This window comes from Triturus cristatus, chromosome 7, assembly GCF_964204655.1.
Source record: "Triturus cristatus chromosome 7, aTriCri1.1, whole genome shotgun sequence".
Taxonomy (NCBI): domain Eukaryota; kingdom Metazoa; phylum Chordata; class Amphibia; order Caudata; family Salamandridae; genus Triturus; species Triturus cristatus.
Genome location: NC_140590.1, coordinates 263,968,143 through 263,982,306, shown reverse-complemented (window position 1 = coordinate 263,982,306; position 14,164 = coordinate 263,968,143). Strand labels below are relative to the sequence as shown.

Genomic DNA, 14,164 nt, shown 5'->3' with positions numbered 1-14,164 from the left:
TCAAGTGCAGAAGGGGTACCTGGCCCAGTTGCTCAGGTCCATAGTAGGTCGGGCCCCAGGACATCAGGAGTAAAAGGTCTCAATCACCATGTTTGGGGCCAGTAGCCCCTGCATGACCCCATGGTCCTCGGAAAAGGGTTCAGACAGTGGGAATGAAGAGAGAAGCATATGCCCTGGGTGAGGATGAACAGAGAAACGTGTGCACTGGGTGGAGATGAAAGGAGAAACATGTACACTGGAAGGAAACAAACAGGGACACTTCGCAACTAGGTAGAAACAAAAATGGAAATATATGCAATAGTGAAACATATGCATTTGGTGCAAATTAGTAAGGTCCCAAGGCACCGGATGGAAAGGAGCAGGGAGCGCAGGCACCAGGTGGAGATGAGCAGGATCCCCAGACAATTGATGGAGATGAGCATGACCCCCGTTCATTGGATTAGTTATTTATTTATGCAGTTTAATATAGCGTGGACGGTACCCAAAGGTGTCACAGCGCTTATTAACGGAAGTAGTACATTACAAATGAATAATACATGACAGCGGCAATACAAATAGTGTGCCAAGATGTGAACAAGTATGAAGCTAAATAAAAGTATCATATAAAGTCAAGCGTAAACAGCAATACAAGATTAACGCACAATCACAGTCCATTACAACTAAGAAGCCAGATTCTACACAGCACAGAGAGGACTGTTGAGTTAAGAATGAAAGAGTAGGGAGAGAAAGAGAGGAGTGTGGGGGCTCTTGATTGAGAGTGACCCCAGCAGGAATTGAAAGTGATGAGCAGAAAAAGTTAGGGTGATGCGTTACGGAAAAGAGAAATTAATGAAAGTAGCTTTCAAAGAGAAGGACTTTCAATTAGAACTTGAAGATGTGAAGCCTGAGGGAAAGAATTCTAGAATCTGGTAACACTCCCTGAGAGGGATTGAGCCATAGTGTGTTCCTTCTTGGCACCTGACCGATCTAGAAGTAGTGTTTCAGGACTGTGTGATGGTCTGTTGCTACTTTCTTTAGCTTAGCAGCCAGGTATCGTGGGGTTGAGGTGTGTGGAACCTTGTACGTGATGCTGGCTGTTTTGTAGATTGCTCTAACCTCTATAGAAAGCCATTGGAACATTAGAAGTATAGGGAAGTACAAGAACAGAGAGACCAGGGTCTGAGTGCAGATGAACAGAGAGCTCAGGGTCAGAATAGAGATGAACAGAGAGCCCAAGGACTGAGTAGGAATTAACAGAGAGTCCAGGGATTGAATAAAGATGAACAGAGGCACCAGGGACGGAGTGGAGATGAACAGAGAGCCCAGGGACAGCGTGCAGATGAACTGAGAGCCTAGGGACTGAGTGGAGATGAACAGAGGCACCAGGGACAGAGTGGAGATGAACAGAGAGCCAAGGGACTGAGTGGGGATGAACAGAGGCACCAGGGACAGAGTGGAGATTAACAGAGGCACCAGGGTTTGAGTGCAGATGAACAGAGAGCCCAGGGACTGAGTGCAGATGAACAGAGAGCCCAGGGACTGAGTGCAGATGAACAGAGAGCCAAGGGACTGAGTGGAGATGAACAGAGGCACCAGGGCCTGGGTGCAGATGGACTGAGAGCCCAGGGAATTAGTGCAGATTAACAGAGAGCCCAGGGGCAGAGTGGAGATGAACAGAGAGCCCAGGGTTTGAGTGCAGATTAACAGAGAGCCCAGGGACTGAGTGGAGATGAACAGAGGCACCAGGGACTGAGTGCAGATGAACAGAGAGCCCAGGGACAGAGTGCAGATGAACAGAGAGCCCAGGGACTGAGTGGAGATGAACAGAGGCACCAGGGACAGAGTGGAGATGAACAGAGACACCAGGGACTGAGTGGAGATGAACAGAGAGCCCAGGGACTGAGTGCAGATGAACAGAGAGCCCAGGGACTGAGTAGAGATGAACAGAGGCACCAGGGACAGAGTGGAGATGAACAGAGGCACCAGGGACTGAGTGCAGATGAACAGAGAGCCCAGGGACTGAGTGCAGATGAACAGAGAGCCAAGGGACTGAGTGGAGATGAACAGAGGCACCAGGGTTTGAGTGCAGATGAACAGAGAGCCCAGGGACTGAGTGCAGATGAACAGAGAGCCAAGGGACTGAGTGGAGATGAACAGAGGCACCAAGGCCTGGGTGCAGATGGACTGAGAGCCCAGGGAATTAGTGCAGATTAACAGAGAGCCCAGGGGCAGAGTGGAGATGAACAGAGAGCCCCAGGGTTTGAGTGCAGATGAACAGAGAGCCCAGGGACTGAGTGGAGATGAACAGAGAGCCCAGGCACAGAGTGCAGATGAACAGAGGCACCAGGGACAGAGTGGAGATGAACAGAGAGCCCAGGGACAGAGTGGAGATGAACAGAGGCACCAGGGACAGAGTGGATATGAACAGAGAGCCCAGGGACTGAGTGCAGATGAACAGAGGCACCAGGGACAGAGTGGAGATGAACAGAGAGCCCCGGGACAGAGTGGAGATGAACAGAGGCACCAGGGACAGAGTGGAGATGAACAGAGAGCCCAGGGACTGAGTGCAGATGTACAGAGAGCCCAGGGAGTGAGTGGAGATGGACTGAGAGCCCAGGGACAGAGTGGAGATGGACATATAGCCCAGGGTCTGAGTGCAAATGAACTGAGAGCCCATGGTCTGAATGGAGATGAACAGAGAGCCCAGGTATTGAGTGGAGATGAACAGAGGCACCAGGGCCTGAGTGCAGATGAACAGAGAGCCCATGGTCTGAATGGAGATGAACAGAGAGCCCAGGGATTGAGTGGAGATGAACAGAGGCACCAGGGACAGAGTGGAGATGAACAGAGCGCCCAGGGAGTGAGTGTAGATGAACAGAGGCAGCAGGGACTGAGTGGAGATGGACTGAGAGCCCAGGGATTGAGTGCAGATGAACAGAGAGCCCATGGAGTGAGTGGAGATGGACTGAGAGCCCAGGGACAGAGTGGAGATGAACATATAGCCCAGGGTCTGAGTCCAAATGAACAGAGAGCCCATGGTCTGAATGGAGATGAACAGAGAGCCCAAGGTCTGAATGGAGATGAACAGAGAGCCCAAGGTCTGAATGGAGATGAACAGAGAGCCCAGGGACTGAGTGCAGATGAACAGAGAGCCCAGGGACTGAATGAAGATGAACAGAGGCACCAGGGACTTAGTGCGCATGAACAGCGAGCCCAGGGAGTGAGTGGAGATGGACTGAGAGCCCAGGGACAGAGTGGAGATGGACATATAGCCCAGGGTCTGAGTGCAAATGGACTGAGAGCCCATGGTCTGAATGGAGATGAACAGAGAGCCCAGGTATTGAGTGGAGATGAACAGAGGCACCAGGGCCTGGGTGAAGATGAACAGAGAGCCCATGGTCTGAATGGAGATGAACAGAGAGCCCAGGGATTGAGTGGAGATGAACAGAGGCACCAGGGACAGAGTGGAGATGAACAGAGCGCCCAGGGAGTGAGTGCAGATGAACAGAGGCAGCAGGGACTGAGTGGAGATGGACTGAGAGCCCAGGGACTGAGTGCAGATGAACAGAGAGCCCATGGAGTGAGTGGAGATGGACTGAGAGCCCAGGGACAGAGTGGAGATGAACATATAGCCCAGGGTCTGAGTGCAAATGAACAGAGAGCCCATGGTCTGAATGGAGATGAACAGAGAGCCTAGGGATTGAGTGGAGATGAACAGGGAGCCCAGTGACTGAATGGCGATGAACAGAGAGCCCAGGGATTGAGTGGAGATGAACAGAGGTACAGGGGCCTGAGTGCAGATGAACAGAGAGCCCAGGGACAGAGTGGAGATGAACAGAGAGCCCAGGGTCTGATGGGAGATGGACTGAGAGCCCAGGGACTGAGTGCAGATGAACAGAGAGCCCAGGGACTGAATGGAGATTGTTACAGGTGCGCGCGGGCCTAGCGGCGCAAGCACTATGGCGGCGCGCCAATAATGGAGACCACACAGATATGATGTCTCGGCTCGAATGCCCCGCAAGGCGCGCCCCCTTTATTTATACAACGGCGTACGCCACCGTCGTGGTGTACGCATAACGTCCTTTGATTGCGCGCTCTAGCGTCGGACGCTAGAGCGCTAACTGCAACATCCCTCTCCAACTTGGATGACGAAACCCGGATTTGGACAACATAGTCACTCACTTACTTGGCATGCGAAGTCTTTGAGGCGGCTGCTCGGCGGGGGATTCCCCCTCAGTCCATACCTGGCCGTTGCTCGGGTGTTGGGGTTTGACGGGCAGTCAGGTTCAGCCCCGCCGGCCGCGGGGTCAGGGTGTTCCGGCTCTGTTGTCGACTCGTGCCTACTCGGGGGTGCCTTGGGTTCCATTTCGGGGATCTCGGTGTCTTCTTCCTCGTCTCCTGCGGAACCGTGTTGATGTTCTGTGGCCTCAGGAATCCGTTTGAACCACAAGATGTTGCGTGTGGCCGATTCGCCCCCTCTCCTTGCTGTTACCATTGTTCCGTGTCTGCACTCCACTGTCCAGCTCCCGGGCTCATACCGTGATTTGAACTTCCCTCCTGGTCTTCGGTTCCTTATGAGGACATTGTCTCCTGGTCTTAGGGTGCGTTCCCGACTGCCCCTTGACTGGCTCACTTGCTGGTTTCGGCGCTTCCTTTGTTGCAGCGCTTGTTCCTCCTCAAATGGTGGAGGGGCCCATCCTGGAGCTGTGGGCAGACCATCGCGGCGAGTCCCTTTTAGCATGAGGGCCCAGGGGGCCTGTTTGGTGGAGCAGTGTGGTGTGCTCCGATATTCCCCTAGGAACCGTTGAATCTCTCGCTCAGGGTCTTGCTGCTCAGCGACCGCTATCCGTATGACTTTATTTAGTGTTCGCATAAAGCGTTCGACCTCGCCGTTAGCTTGGGGGCATTGAGGGGTGATCCGCCTGTGACGTATGCCCTGGAGCTCGAGGAACTCTCGGAATTCGTGGCCTTGGAATGGTGGCCCATTGTCACTTTTCAGTTCCGAGGGGCGCCCGAACATGTTGAACATTTTCTCTAAGGCTGGTCCTACAAACGTGAATGCCGTGGAGGATAGCGCCTCTACCAGGGGATATTTGGAGAAGCTGTCAAGGACTACCAGTGTCACTCTCCCGTCTGGGAGGCTTCCGAAGTCTACGCTGATTCTGTCCCATGGGTGCATCCCTGGTTCTTCAGTTACGATGGGGGCTGGAAGTTCTGGTCCGCTAGTTATCTGACACGCGGGGCAGCTCTTCACGACGTCTTCCACTGAGGTGTCCATCCCCGGGAACCATACCTTTTCCCTCATCCGGGCTTTCATTTTCTCCGTTCCCTGATGCCCTTTGTGGGCAAGGAGGGTGGCTTGGCGGCGTAGCGCGGTTGGAATGACGATTCTGGCTCCTCTCAGGATGATTCCTTCCCTGGTTGCACTGAGTTCGTTCCGTACCCGCCAGATCTGTTGTAGGGCTTTTCTCTCGTCATCCGTCCAGGTGTTGGCGGACTGTATGAAGTTGGTCCAGGACCCCTTTTGGAGGGCCTCTCGGGTCTTGGTCATTACGGTGTCGTGCTCTGCTGCCCATAGGATCTCATGGAGTGTCAGCACTTGGGGGCAGGTCAGGGCAGCTACCAGGTCGAGGTGTGCTTCGGCGTCGTCTTCCTCCTCTCTCCCAGTCGGGGTGGACTCACATCTGTCTGGGTGTCTGGACAGAAAATCGGCCGGATTCTTGGCGCCCGGTCGATAAGTTATGTCCATGTGATATTGTTGCAGCCCGATGGCCCATCGCTCTATTCGTGGCGGGGGGTGCGGTGCTGTCCCTTTGAAGAGGGGCACTAGCGGCTGGTGGTCCGTCACGACAGTGAACGGGTGTCCACAAACGTATAGGTGAAAGTGTTGACAGCCCCACTTTATGGCCAGCGCCTCCCGCTCAATTTGGGAGTATCTTTGTTCGGTTGCTGTGAGCGCCTTGCTCGCGTACGCCAGTGTAGCCCATCGCCCCGGTTCTTGTTCTTGGGTGAGAACCGCTCCTAGTCCCACCGGGCTGGCGTCGACTAGCAGCTCGGTCTTTCTTGCTGGGTCAAAGTAGACCAGGGTGGCCTGGTCGAGGAGCGCTGTTTTGATGGCTTGGAATGCGTTGTCTTCGCGAGGTCCCCACTGCCACGGGATGTCGTTCTTCGTGAGGTGTCTGAGCGGCTTGGCAATCGTTGCCAGGTTCGGGATGAAACGCCCGCAGTACGTGGCCATTCCCAGGAAACTGCGTACCTCTGATTCCGAGGTTGGCGCGGGGGCGTCCTTGATGGACTGGGACTTTCTTGGGTCTACCTGGATGCCGTGGTTGGTGAAGGTGTAGCTGAAGAACTCGATTCGCTGCTGGAACAGCTGACACTTGTCCTTGTGGAGTGTGACTCCATACTCCTTGAGTCGTGCCAGCGTGGCCCGGACTCGGCGATAGTGCTCGTCCACTGTTGTTGAGTGGATTAGTATGTCGTCACTTACATTCATGACTCTGGGCAGGCCTTGTAGGATGTCCCGGATAGTGTTTTGGAAAATCTCCGCCGCGGACGATATTCCAAAATTGAGTCGCCGATATCTTCGCAGCCCAAGGTGTGTGCTGAAAGTGGTTATGTATCTACTTTCTTTTGCTAGCGTTAGCTGGTGGTAGCCGGCGTTTAGGTCCAACTTGGAAAACCAGCGAGCCCCTTTGAGGTCGGCAATGATGTCATCCATGGTGGGCGTAATGTGTCTTTCTCTCTTGATGGCTTTGTTGGGCAGCCTCATGTCAATGCACACCCGGATTTTGCCTGGTTGACGGGGCTTTTCCGTGATCACCATTGGGGACACCCAAGAGGTGGGTCCGGTGACTGTTTCTATAACCCCTTGTTCTTCGAGTTTCTTAAGCTCCTCTTCCACCAGTGGGCGCAAGTGGAAGGGAATTCGTCGGTGTTTCAGTGCTGTGGGTGGGACTGTGTGATCAATGTGGAGCTTGACTGGCGGGCGCCTGATGTTCCCTAGTCCGGTGAACAGCTCTGGGAATTGGTCCAGCAAGTTGGCTGTTTGGGTGTCTTGCACCTTCCGGAGAAATACAGCAGTCCTAGGTCCTCGGCGACGTGCCCGCTCAGGAGCGTGTCCACTTCTTGGTTGATGATGTGTATGTCAATTGTTATTTCCGCGTTCTCTGTTCCCACTGGTACTGTCATTTTCCCTAAGAGGGGTAGGGGCACATCACTCCCATAGGCGTAGATTCGGGCCTTCGAGGCCTTGAGCTTTGGTTTTGGCCGGAGGCGGTTATACTGGTGCACTCCCATGACGGTGACTGATGCGCCGGTATCGATCACGACGTTCACTCTTGACCCTGCGACCATGACATCACATCGAGGTTGTGGACTTCTCGTGCTTTTGAGGGCTCTGGTGAACGAGATGAGATATGTCTCCCCTTCATCATCGGATTCGGAGTCGTCTTCTTGCAGGGCTTGCGTTTGTCTGTGTCCAGCGTCGGTGTGGGAGGACAGGGACAGCTGGGACAACTGTCTCACCATGTTTCTTGTGGGCCTCCTTCCCTTTTGGTCTTTCCGTGTGGTGCGCTTCCTGCAGACGGAGGCAAAGTGGTTCGGGGTGCCGCAGTGGGTGCACGTCTTCCCTTTCTCTGGGCAGGTCTTGCCTGGGTGCTCATCGTACACGCAGTATCCACACTGGGCATGAGGCGATCTCCTGGCTGCCGGTCGGTGTACCTTCTCCTTTGACTGCACTGAGTCCGCCCGTTCTGACTTGATGGCCACTCCTGACCCTGTGCCCCTTGTTAGTGCTTGGTCCATCTCTTCTGCACGTGCGTCGGACAGGTCATGGGATCGTGCGAGCACCAGGATGTCAGCCATTGGAATGTTAGGTTGGCGAAGGATAAGGCTCCGCAGTTTCTTGCTCCGGATGCCGTAGATTAGCTGCGCTCTGATCTCTTCTTTCGCCCGGTCTCCAACAAGATGTGTGTCCGCCACTACCCTCAGTCGTGCATGAAAAGCATCTACTGACTCCCCTTCTTTCTGCTTAGCTTGTCGTAGCTTAAAGTGTTCAAAGTCAGGATTCATCTGGGGGTCAAAATGCGTGTTGAGGGCCGTGACGGCCGCGTCGTAGTCATCCGCATTCCCTGTATTAGGGAGGTGCTTGAATAGCAGGTACACATCTTCCCCCGCGTAGTGAAGCAGGAGAGACCGCTTCACCGCACCATCAGTCTCCCTGGAGCCAATAAAGTAATTGTTGAGCCGGCCGATCCACGTCTGCCAGCGTGGGGCGGCTGTGGCGGGGTCAGCTGTCTCGCTGAAAGGCGGTAGGATGCCGGTCGGCGGGTGAAATGGGGTGGCTGGCGCCGGACGGGCGTCGTCTCCCATGGCGCTGTGAGGGTGCTGTGGCGCTGGGTGGCTGGGACGGCCAGCAGCGTGAGACTTTTGCAGGAGAGGGCACAGGGGCCACGTGGCGGCACACGCGGGTGGAGGCAGAGACCTTTGCAGGAGAGGGCACAGAGGGCCTGTTCTGTAGAGGCCGACTTGAGGCAGGGGCGAGACCTGGCAAGCGGGGATGTTCATCAGCTGAGTTCAGGCAGTGATTTCGGTGCACACTTGCTCACCGTGTCTCAGATCGTTGCAGCACGCCGATTACATCCACCGCGTCTGTCCACGTGGCAGGCGTGCGTTGTCCCCGGCTCCCGTGAGTAACGGAGCGGACTGGAGGAGGTCCGGAGGAGGGACGGGTGCGCGGTCGCGAGACTGCCGCGAGCGGGCCGTTAGGAGGCGGCACGGGTGGTTGTGCACACGGCGGGTCTGGCCGCCCTCGTCACCAGTGTTACAGGTGCGCGCGGGCCTAGCGGCGCAAGCACTATGGCGGCGCGCCAATAATGGAGACCACACAGATATGATGTCTCGGCGCGAATGCCCCGCAAGGCGCGCCCCCTTTATTTATACAATGGCGTACGCCACCGTCGTGGGGTACGCATAACGTCCTTTGATTGCGCGCTCTAGCGTCGGACGCTAGAGCGCTAACTGCAACAGAGATGGACAGAGGCACCAGGGACTTAGTGCGGATGAACAGCGAGCCCAGGGACTGAGTGGAGTTGAACAGAGGCACCAGGGACTGCATGCAGATGAACAGAGGCACCAGGGACTAAGTGCAGATGAACAGAGAGCCCGGGACTGAGTGGAGTTGAACAGAGGCACCAGGGACTGAGTGCAGCTGAACAGAGGCACCAGGGACTAAGTGCAGATGAACAGAGAGCCCGGGACTGAGTGGAGTTGAACAGAGGCACCAGGGACTGAGTGCAGCTGAACTGAGGCACCAGGGACTGAGTGCAGATGAACAGAGAGCCCAGTGACAGAGTGGAGATGAACAGAGAGCCCAGGGTCTGACTGGAGATGAGAAGGGAGCACATACATTTCACATAAATTGGGAGGAGGACGGGTGAACAGGATGACATCAGGGAGGCACTGAGTGAAGCTGAGACAAGTGGCACTGGGTGGAGAGGAGCAGAGACACCAAGCAAGCACTGGGGGGAGATTAACACGAAGCACAGGCCCTGGGAGGTGAAGAGAGGGGAAGCACTGAGTGAAGATGAGCACAGACACCAGGCGCGTGATGCAGAGTGCAGAAACCACAGGATGCATTAACGACATTATGTGAGGCATTAGAGTACGGAAGTTCGTGGCGCGGGGAACTGCAGGGTGCGTGGGACGGTGAGGCGTGCGTCGGTTCAGAGTGGCTGCTGCAGCATGCCACGAAACTCTGTGATATGTGATGTAAGAGGGCACGCAAGGAAACTGTTAACTCGTCGCCGCCACTTCAGACGGATTACAAAACAAGAAAAATCCGTCTTCCGCCATGAAGTAATATTTCTCCCATGCAGTAAAATTAGAAATGAAAATAAGACCCCATTGACTCCCCTGAAACGGACAAGCCTCTCACACGTCGCTTTTCGACAACTTCAAAGCGCTGTGCCAGCCTATAAACGGGTTTGTAGTAGCAATATAGAATAGAATACATGTTGCTGACAGACGAAAAGTTATAGACACCTCGGGTGTCCATAGCCCCTGCACTCAGGATAACCTGTTTGGTGTGATAGCGATCCTTGCCGCGTTTCGGCCGTGCGGTGAGCTGTAAGCGATACATGGGCCCCCACAGCCCTTGTGGTGGGGGTAGGCGGCTGATGACCTTCAAGGGGTTTCCCATTCAGCCCAAGGCCATTGAACATCAGTGAGATACGAGAAACGCGGGAGCCCTCCTCAGATTCTGCAGGGCGCCCTCTCGTGTTGTGTTAGTGACACTGCACGTGACGTTACAGACATTCCTTTTATTGACCCTTGGTATGGGTAGAGAAGGTCGAGTTGGCTGGTTTTGAACTCGGGCCCTCTAGCTGCATCTGGGGTTAGTACCACCTGACCCCACCCACTCTAGTCAGACTTCTGGGGAGCGGGAGCCAGACTGCTTGGCCTGCACTCTGCTGGGTGGGGAGCAATGCTTAATTTGTGTACAAAAAAAAGTGTCAGAGCCCTCGTAAGGAAGCCACTGCAGCTTGCACCGCCGTTGCCCCTGCCAGCACTGCCAATGACAGTACCAACACAACTACTAACCATCACACTCCTACAAGTGTGACCATTCTGACTATTCCAGGCCCCCAGTTAAAGAATGGGTTGGGCAGCAGGTATTAGTCATTTCTATTGTATATTGAATTGAAAAACAACTACTGTTGTGCTTATCTCTAAATTAGACAAACAGTGCCACCATGTGGCAGGCTGGCGTGGCATAGGTACCAGTATTGACAATTAAGTGCCCATGATGAGCACCGGAAACCACTAGCTCAAACTAAGCACTGGCTGGGTTCATATGACGGCCTCCACAAAGGCAGGCCTTTGAGTCAGATGGTCTCAGATGGGGTGGAAGCTTCCTACTTCAACACGCTCCTCTGCGACCCATGCCTGTGCGTCCCCAAACGTAATATGACTTTCAAAAACCTCTGTCCTCAGAGAATTGCCCCTTATGTCCCCTTACACCCTACTCTGTATCCAAGGCACTCACATAGCTGGCCTACACCCTCGGCACCTGATCCTGCCCTTCTTCTGCAGTCCTCACAGAGACCCTACCTGAGACCCCTCTCTGCACCTACGTCTCTTCTATTCATGATCAGCTGCACGCCATCCACCATTTGTGACAACAAACCCAGAACCGTCCCCGGAAACACACTCTGTTCCCAAAGGCCTCAGGCCTCCCAGACCGCGTTTCCCTATCATCTTCCACAAGACACTGACTGCTGCCTGCACCCTGTACCAAAGACCCCTGGCCCGGACTCACCCATCATATTCAGGGCACAAGTTGAGGTTACACACACATGTAGATGGCGTCTACCCACTTTTTTCACAGGGTGGACGCCGTCGCCCCTGCCAAGAAGTTGGGCCCCACAGAAATTTCCTGAACTCGTACCGGTGTAATTTTCAGATACCGGTACACATTCAGCAGTGCCTGTATGAGGTCTGCTTTCATTGCGAGCAGCAACGTGCAGATGGCAGGGGGGGCCTTCATATTACAGACTCCAGCTGGGCCACAACGAAGGCCGAAGTCCAGCGGCTAGCAGACCTTCTGTTGATTGAGGGTTCTGGCTGTGAGTTATCTGTAGCCTCACATCTACCTGCACATGCAATGGAGGGGAAACAAAGGCTCCCAGCTTTTTATTACTTCACAAGTACTAAGAGAGGCATGCTTTTAACTTTGTTCAGGCCCTGTATTAAGCACATAAGCATGCATTGTCAGTTGTGTTGGTGTGTCCTAGTATTTTACACAAATAACAATTTAAATACCACTATTTTGTTTAATTTATTTTACAGTAATACTTATCCCACTCCGGGGTGTCGGAGGGCTTTACATCAGACATACACATTGTACAGTGACAATAAATCATATGTGTAAATCAATGTACATGATGTGTTACATAAGACAGTGAGGGTTACAAGGTGTAGGAGTCACATGTGCTATATTAGAAGCACTGCAATTTATGAACTGCAAGTGACAAAAGGATCTCTGTGTTAAAAGCAGTGACTGACCCACTTACCCTTCAACATAAAATATAAATCTGTCATCTGCGTGTCACATGATGTACTTTGCAGGAGACATATTAACCCTCTCTGCTACTTTGATTCAAAACTGGGACTACACAAAACAGAGATCTCTCTAGCGAGTGCATTAACCTCCCGAGTTATCTTACCATCATTGTTATCCCCAGATATTTACTGGGTACACAGAGGTCTATGCAGTAGGTGCCTTAACCCATTTTATAATGTAGACTTTGCAACCAATTAAGCAGAACACATTTACTGCCACGTTTCTCCTTTTTGCCAATTTCTTTGTGGCAGAGTTAAAAAAAAAATGTTTACGTTGAGGCCCAGGTTTTGTGTTGGGTTGCGTCACTTTGTTGTCACAACCTCGACGCAAAATCTTATTAGTTAAATATTGTAATCTGCTCAAATGTACTGCTCAACATATATGTGAGGTCTTAAGATTTGATGTTACTTCTTGTGATGTCACTTTCTGTGGTCATAGGTTGTGATGCCACTTTCTGTGATGACGTGTGATGTCACGCTCTGTGGTGTAACGCGCCATGACGTCACTCTCATCCCGCCTAACTTGGTTAGTCCACACACTTCTTTTTTTAGGACTTGTGTCCTAATCATAGTCCTCTGCCGCGCTCTGTCTGATCAGTGCCACATCCAGATGCCAGCTCTATACTGCACACTGCCTGCTTCCCTGGGTCACCCACTTCCAAAATTCCTTTTGCTGTTCACTGAAACAGCCAACTCCACATTTGCATCTCAAGTACCAATACCACATCCCACCACCCTTTCCAAAGCAACAGTAACAAGCACGTTCCACTGTGAAATTGGCACTGCGCTACATCACTGAGTTTAACTCCCTCTAGGCGCTAGGGTGCCAAAAGTTGACCCAGAGCCGGGGGTCTACAGAAAGAGGCGCCACACTGTTTGGGGCTCAGACACAGCCGAGTTCTTTGTGCAAGAGGTTCCTTACCTGTGACCCCGGCTTTGCAGCTTGTTATCTGTGGTTCTAGTTCCAGGTACTGCACTTACCGGATAAGCGCCTCGGCGGAGAGCGCGAGGCAGAGCAGGGTGATGAGGGCGCTGGGGTTCATGGTCGGTGTCATCGGCTCCCAGTGTCTGAGCCCGACAGGAAGTGCACAGAGAGCTCGTTACACTCTGGAGTGCCCCGTCACATGGCCTTCAGGGCGGGGACGTCTCAGAGAGACACCAGGGCTGCGGATTGGATCAAAGTAGAGGTTCCAGACGGGTGGGGAGAGGCTTCTCCCCTTCAAGTTTCAATGGCTGAAGCGCGCGGGGGATGACTAGGTAAGATAGCTCGTCGGGTCAGTGTACCCGCTGCAAAGATCTGTGTGTAACATGCTAACATTCAAGTCGTAGGTTTGCTTCGCGGACTCGCTCAGCCTTTCATCCTTTCACTGTTAACAAAAGGAGTACTGTGTGGAATTAAACCCACTATTAGAGAAATAATTCGACTAGCAAAGTGCTGTTGAAATGTGTCATTATTAGTATTGCTCTGTGAAAACTAGAAATGCAGAATGCCCAGCTCCCGAGATGCTTGTTTTATACGTACAATTCCGTTTGTGCAGTAAGAGGTTATGCCCGGTATTAACCACTTCCATGCAGCTCTTTCCCATGTAGTGACCATTCAGAAAGGCTGCAGGAGGCATCTACAAGCAGTGATGGATAAGGGCTGGGAGGCAGTGGGGCGCAGCCACGGCACCCCCTTGTGCTGGACCCTTTGCCAAAAGATGCTTTGCAAAAATGGGCCAGTACCACTTTGCACGACGTGTGCCCTTTGTCTATTGAGGAATCTATCTATCTATCTATCTATCTATCTATCTATCTATCTATCTATCTATCTATCTATCTATCTATCTATCTATCTATCTATCTATCTATCTATCTATCTATCTATCTATCTATCTATCTATCTATTCTCGAAGGATATGGTGTTTTTTAATTCCCTACATGTTTTCTACCTAATGCAATAATGTAGAACAATGATTTTACACTACGTTAACAATCAAAATTGCAAACTAGGGGGTCTATTAGGATGGTGATCGGAAATTCTCCCCGACCGCCATGGTAGCAGGAAAAGACTGCCCGCAAG

At 52.8% G+C, this 14,164-nt stretch overlaps 1 protein-coding gene across 1 annotated transcript in view; it reads right to left on the bottom strand.

Moving 5' to 3' along the window:
• The window catches only part of LOC146809370 (cathepsin D-like), a 181,217-nt gene extending 168,022 nt beyond the window's left edge, over nucleotides 1–13,195 (bottom strand). The window contains exon 1 of the mRNA XM_085616187.1: nucleotides 13,084–13,195. Within this exon, the coding sequence (XP_085472313.1) occupies nucleotides 13,084–13,157 (74 nt within the window). The 5' untranslated portion in view covers nucleotides 13,158–13,195. The remainder of the gene's footprint in view (nucleotides 1–13,083) is intronic.
• Between the last annotated feature and the right edge of the window lie 969 nt (nucleotides 13,196–14,164).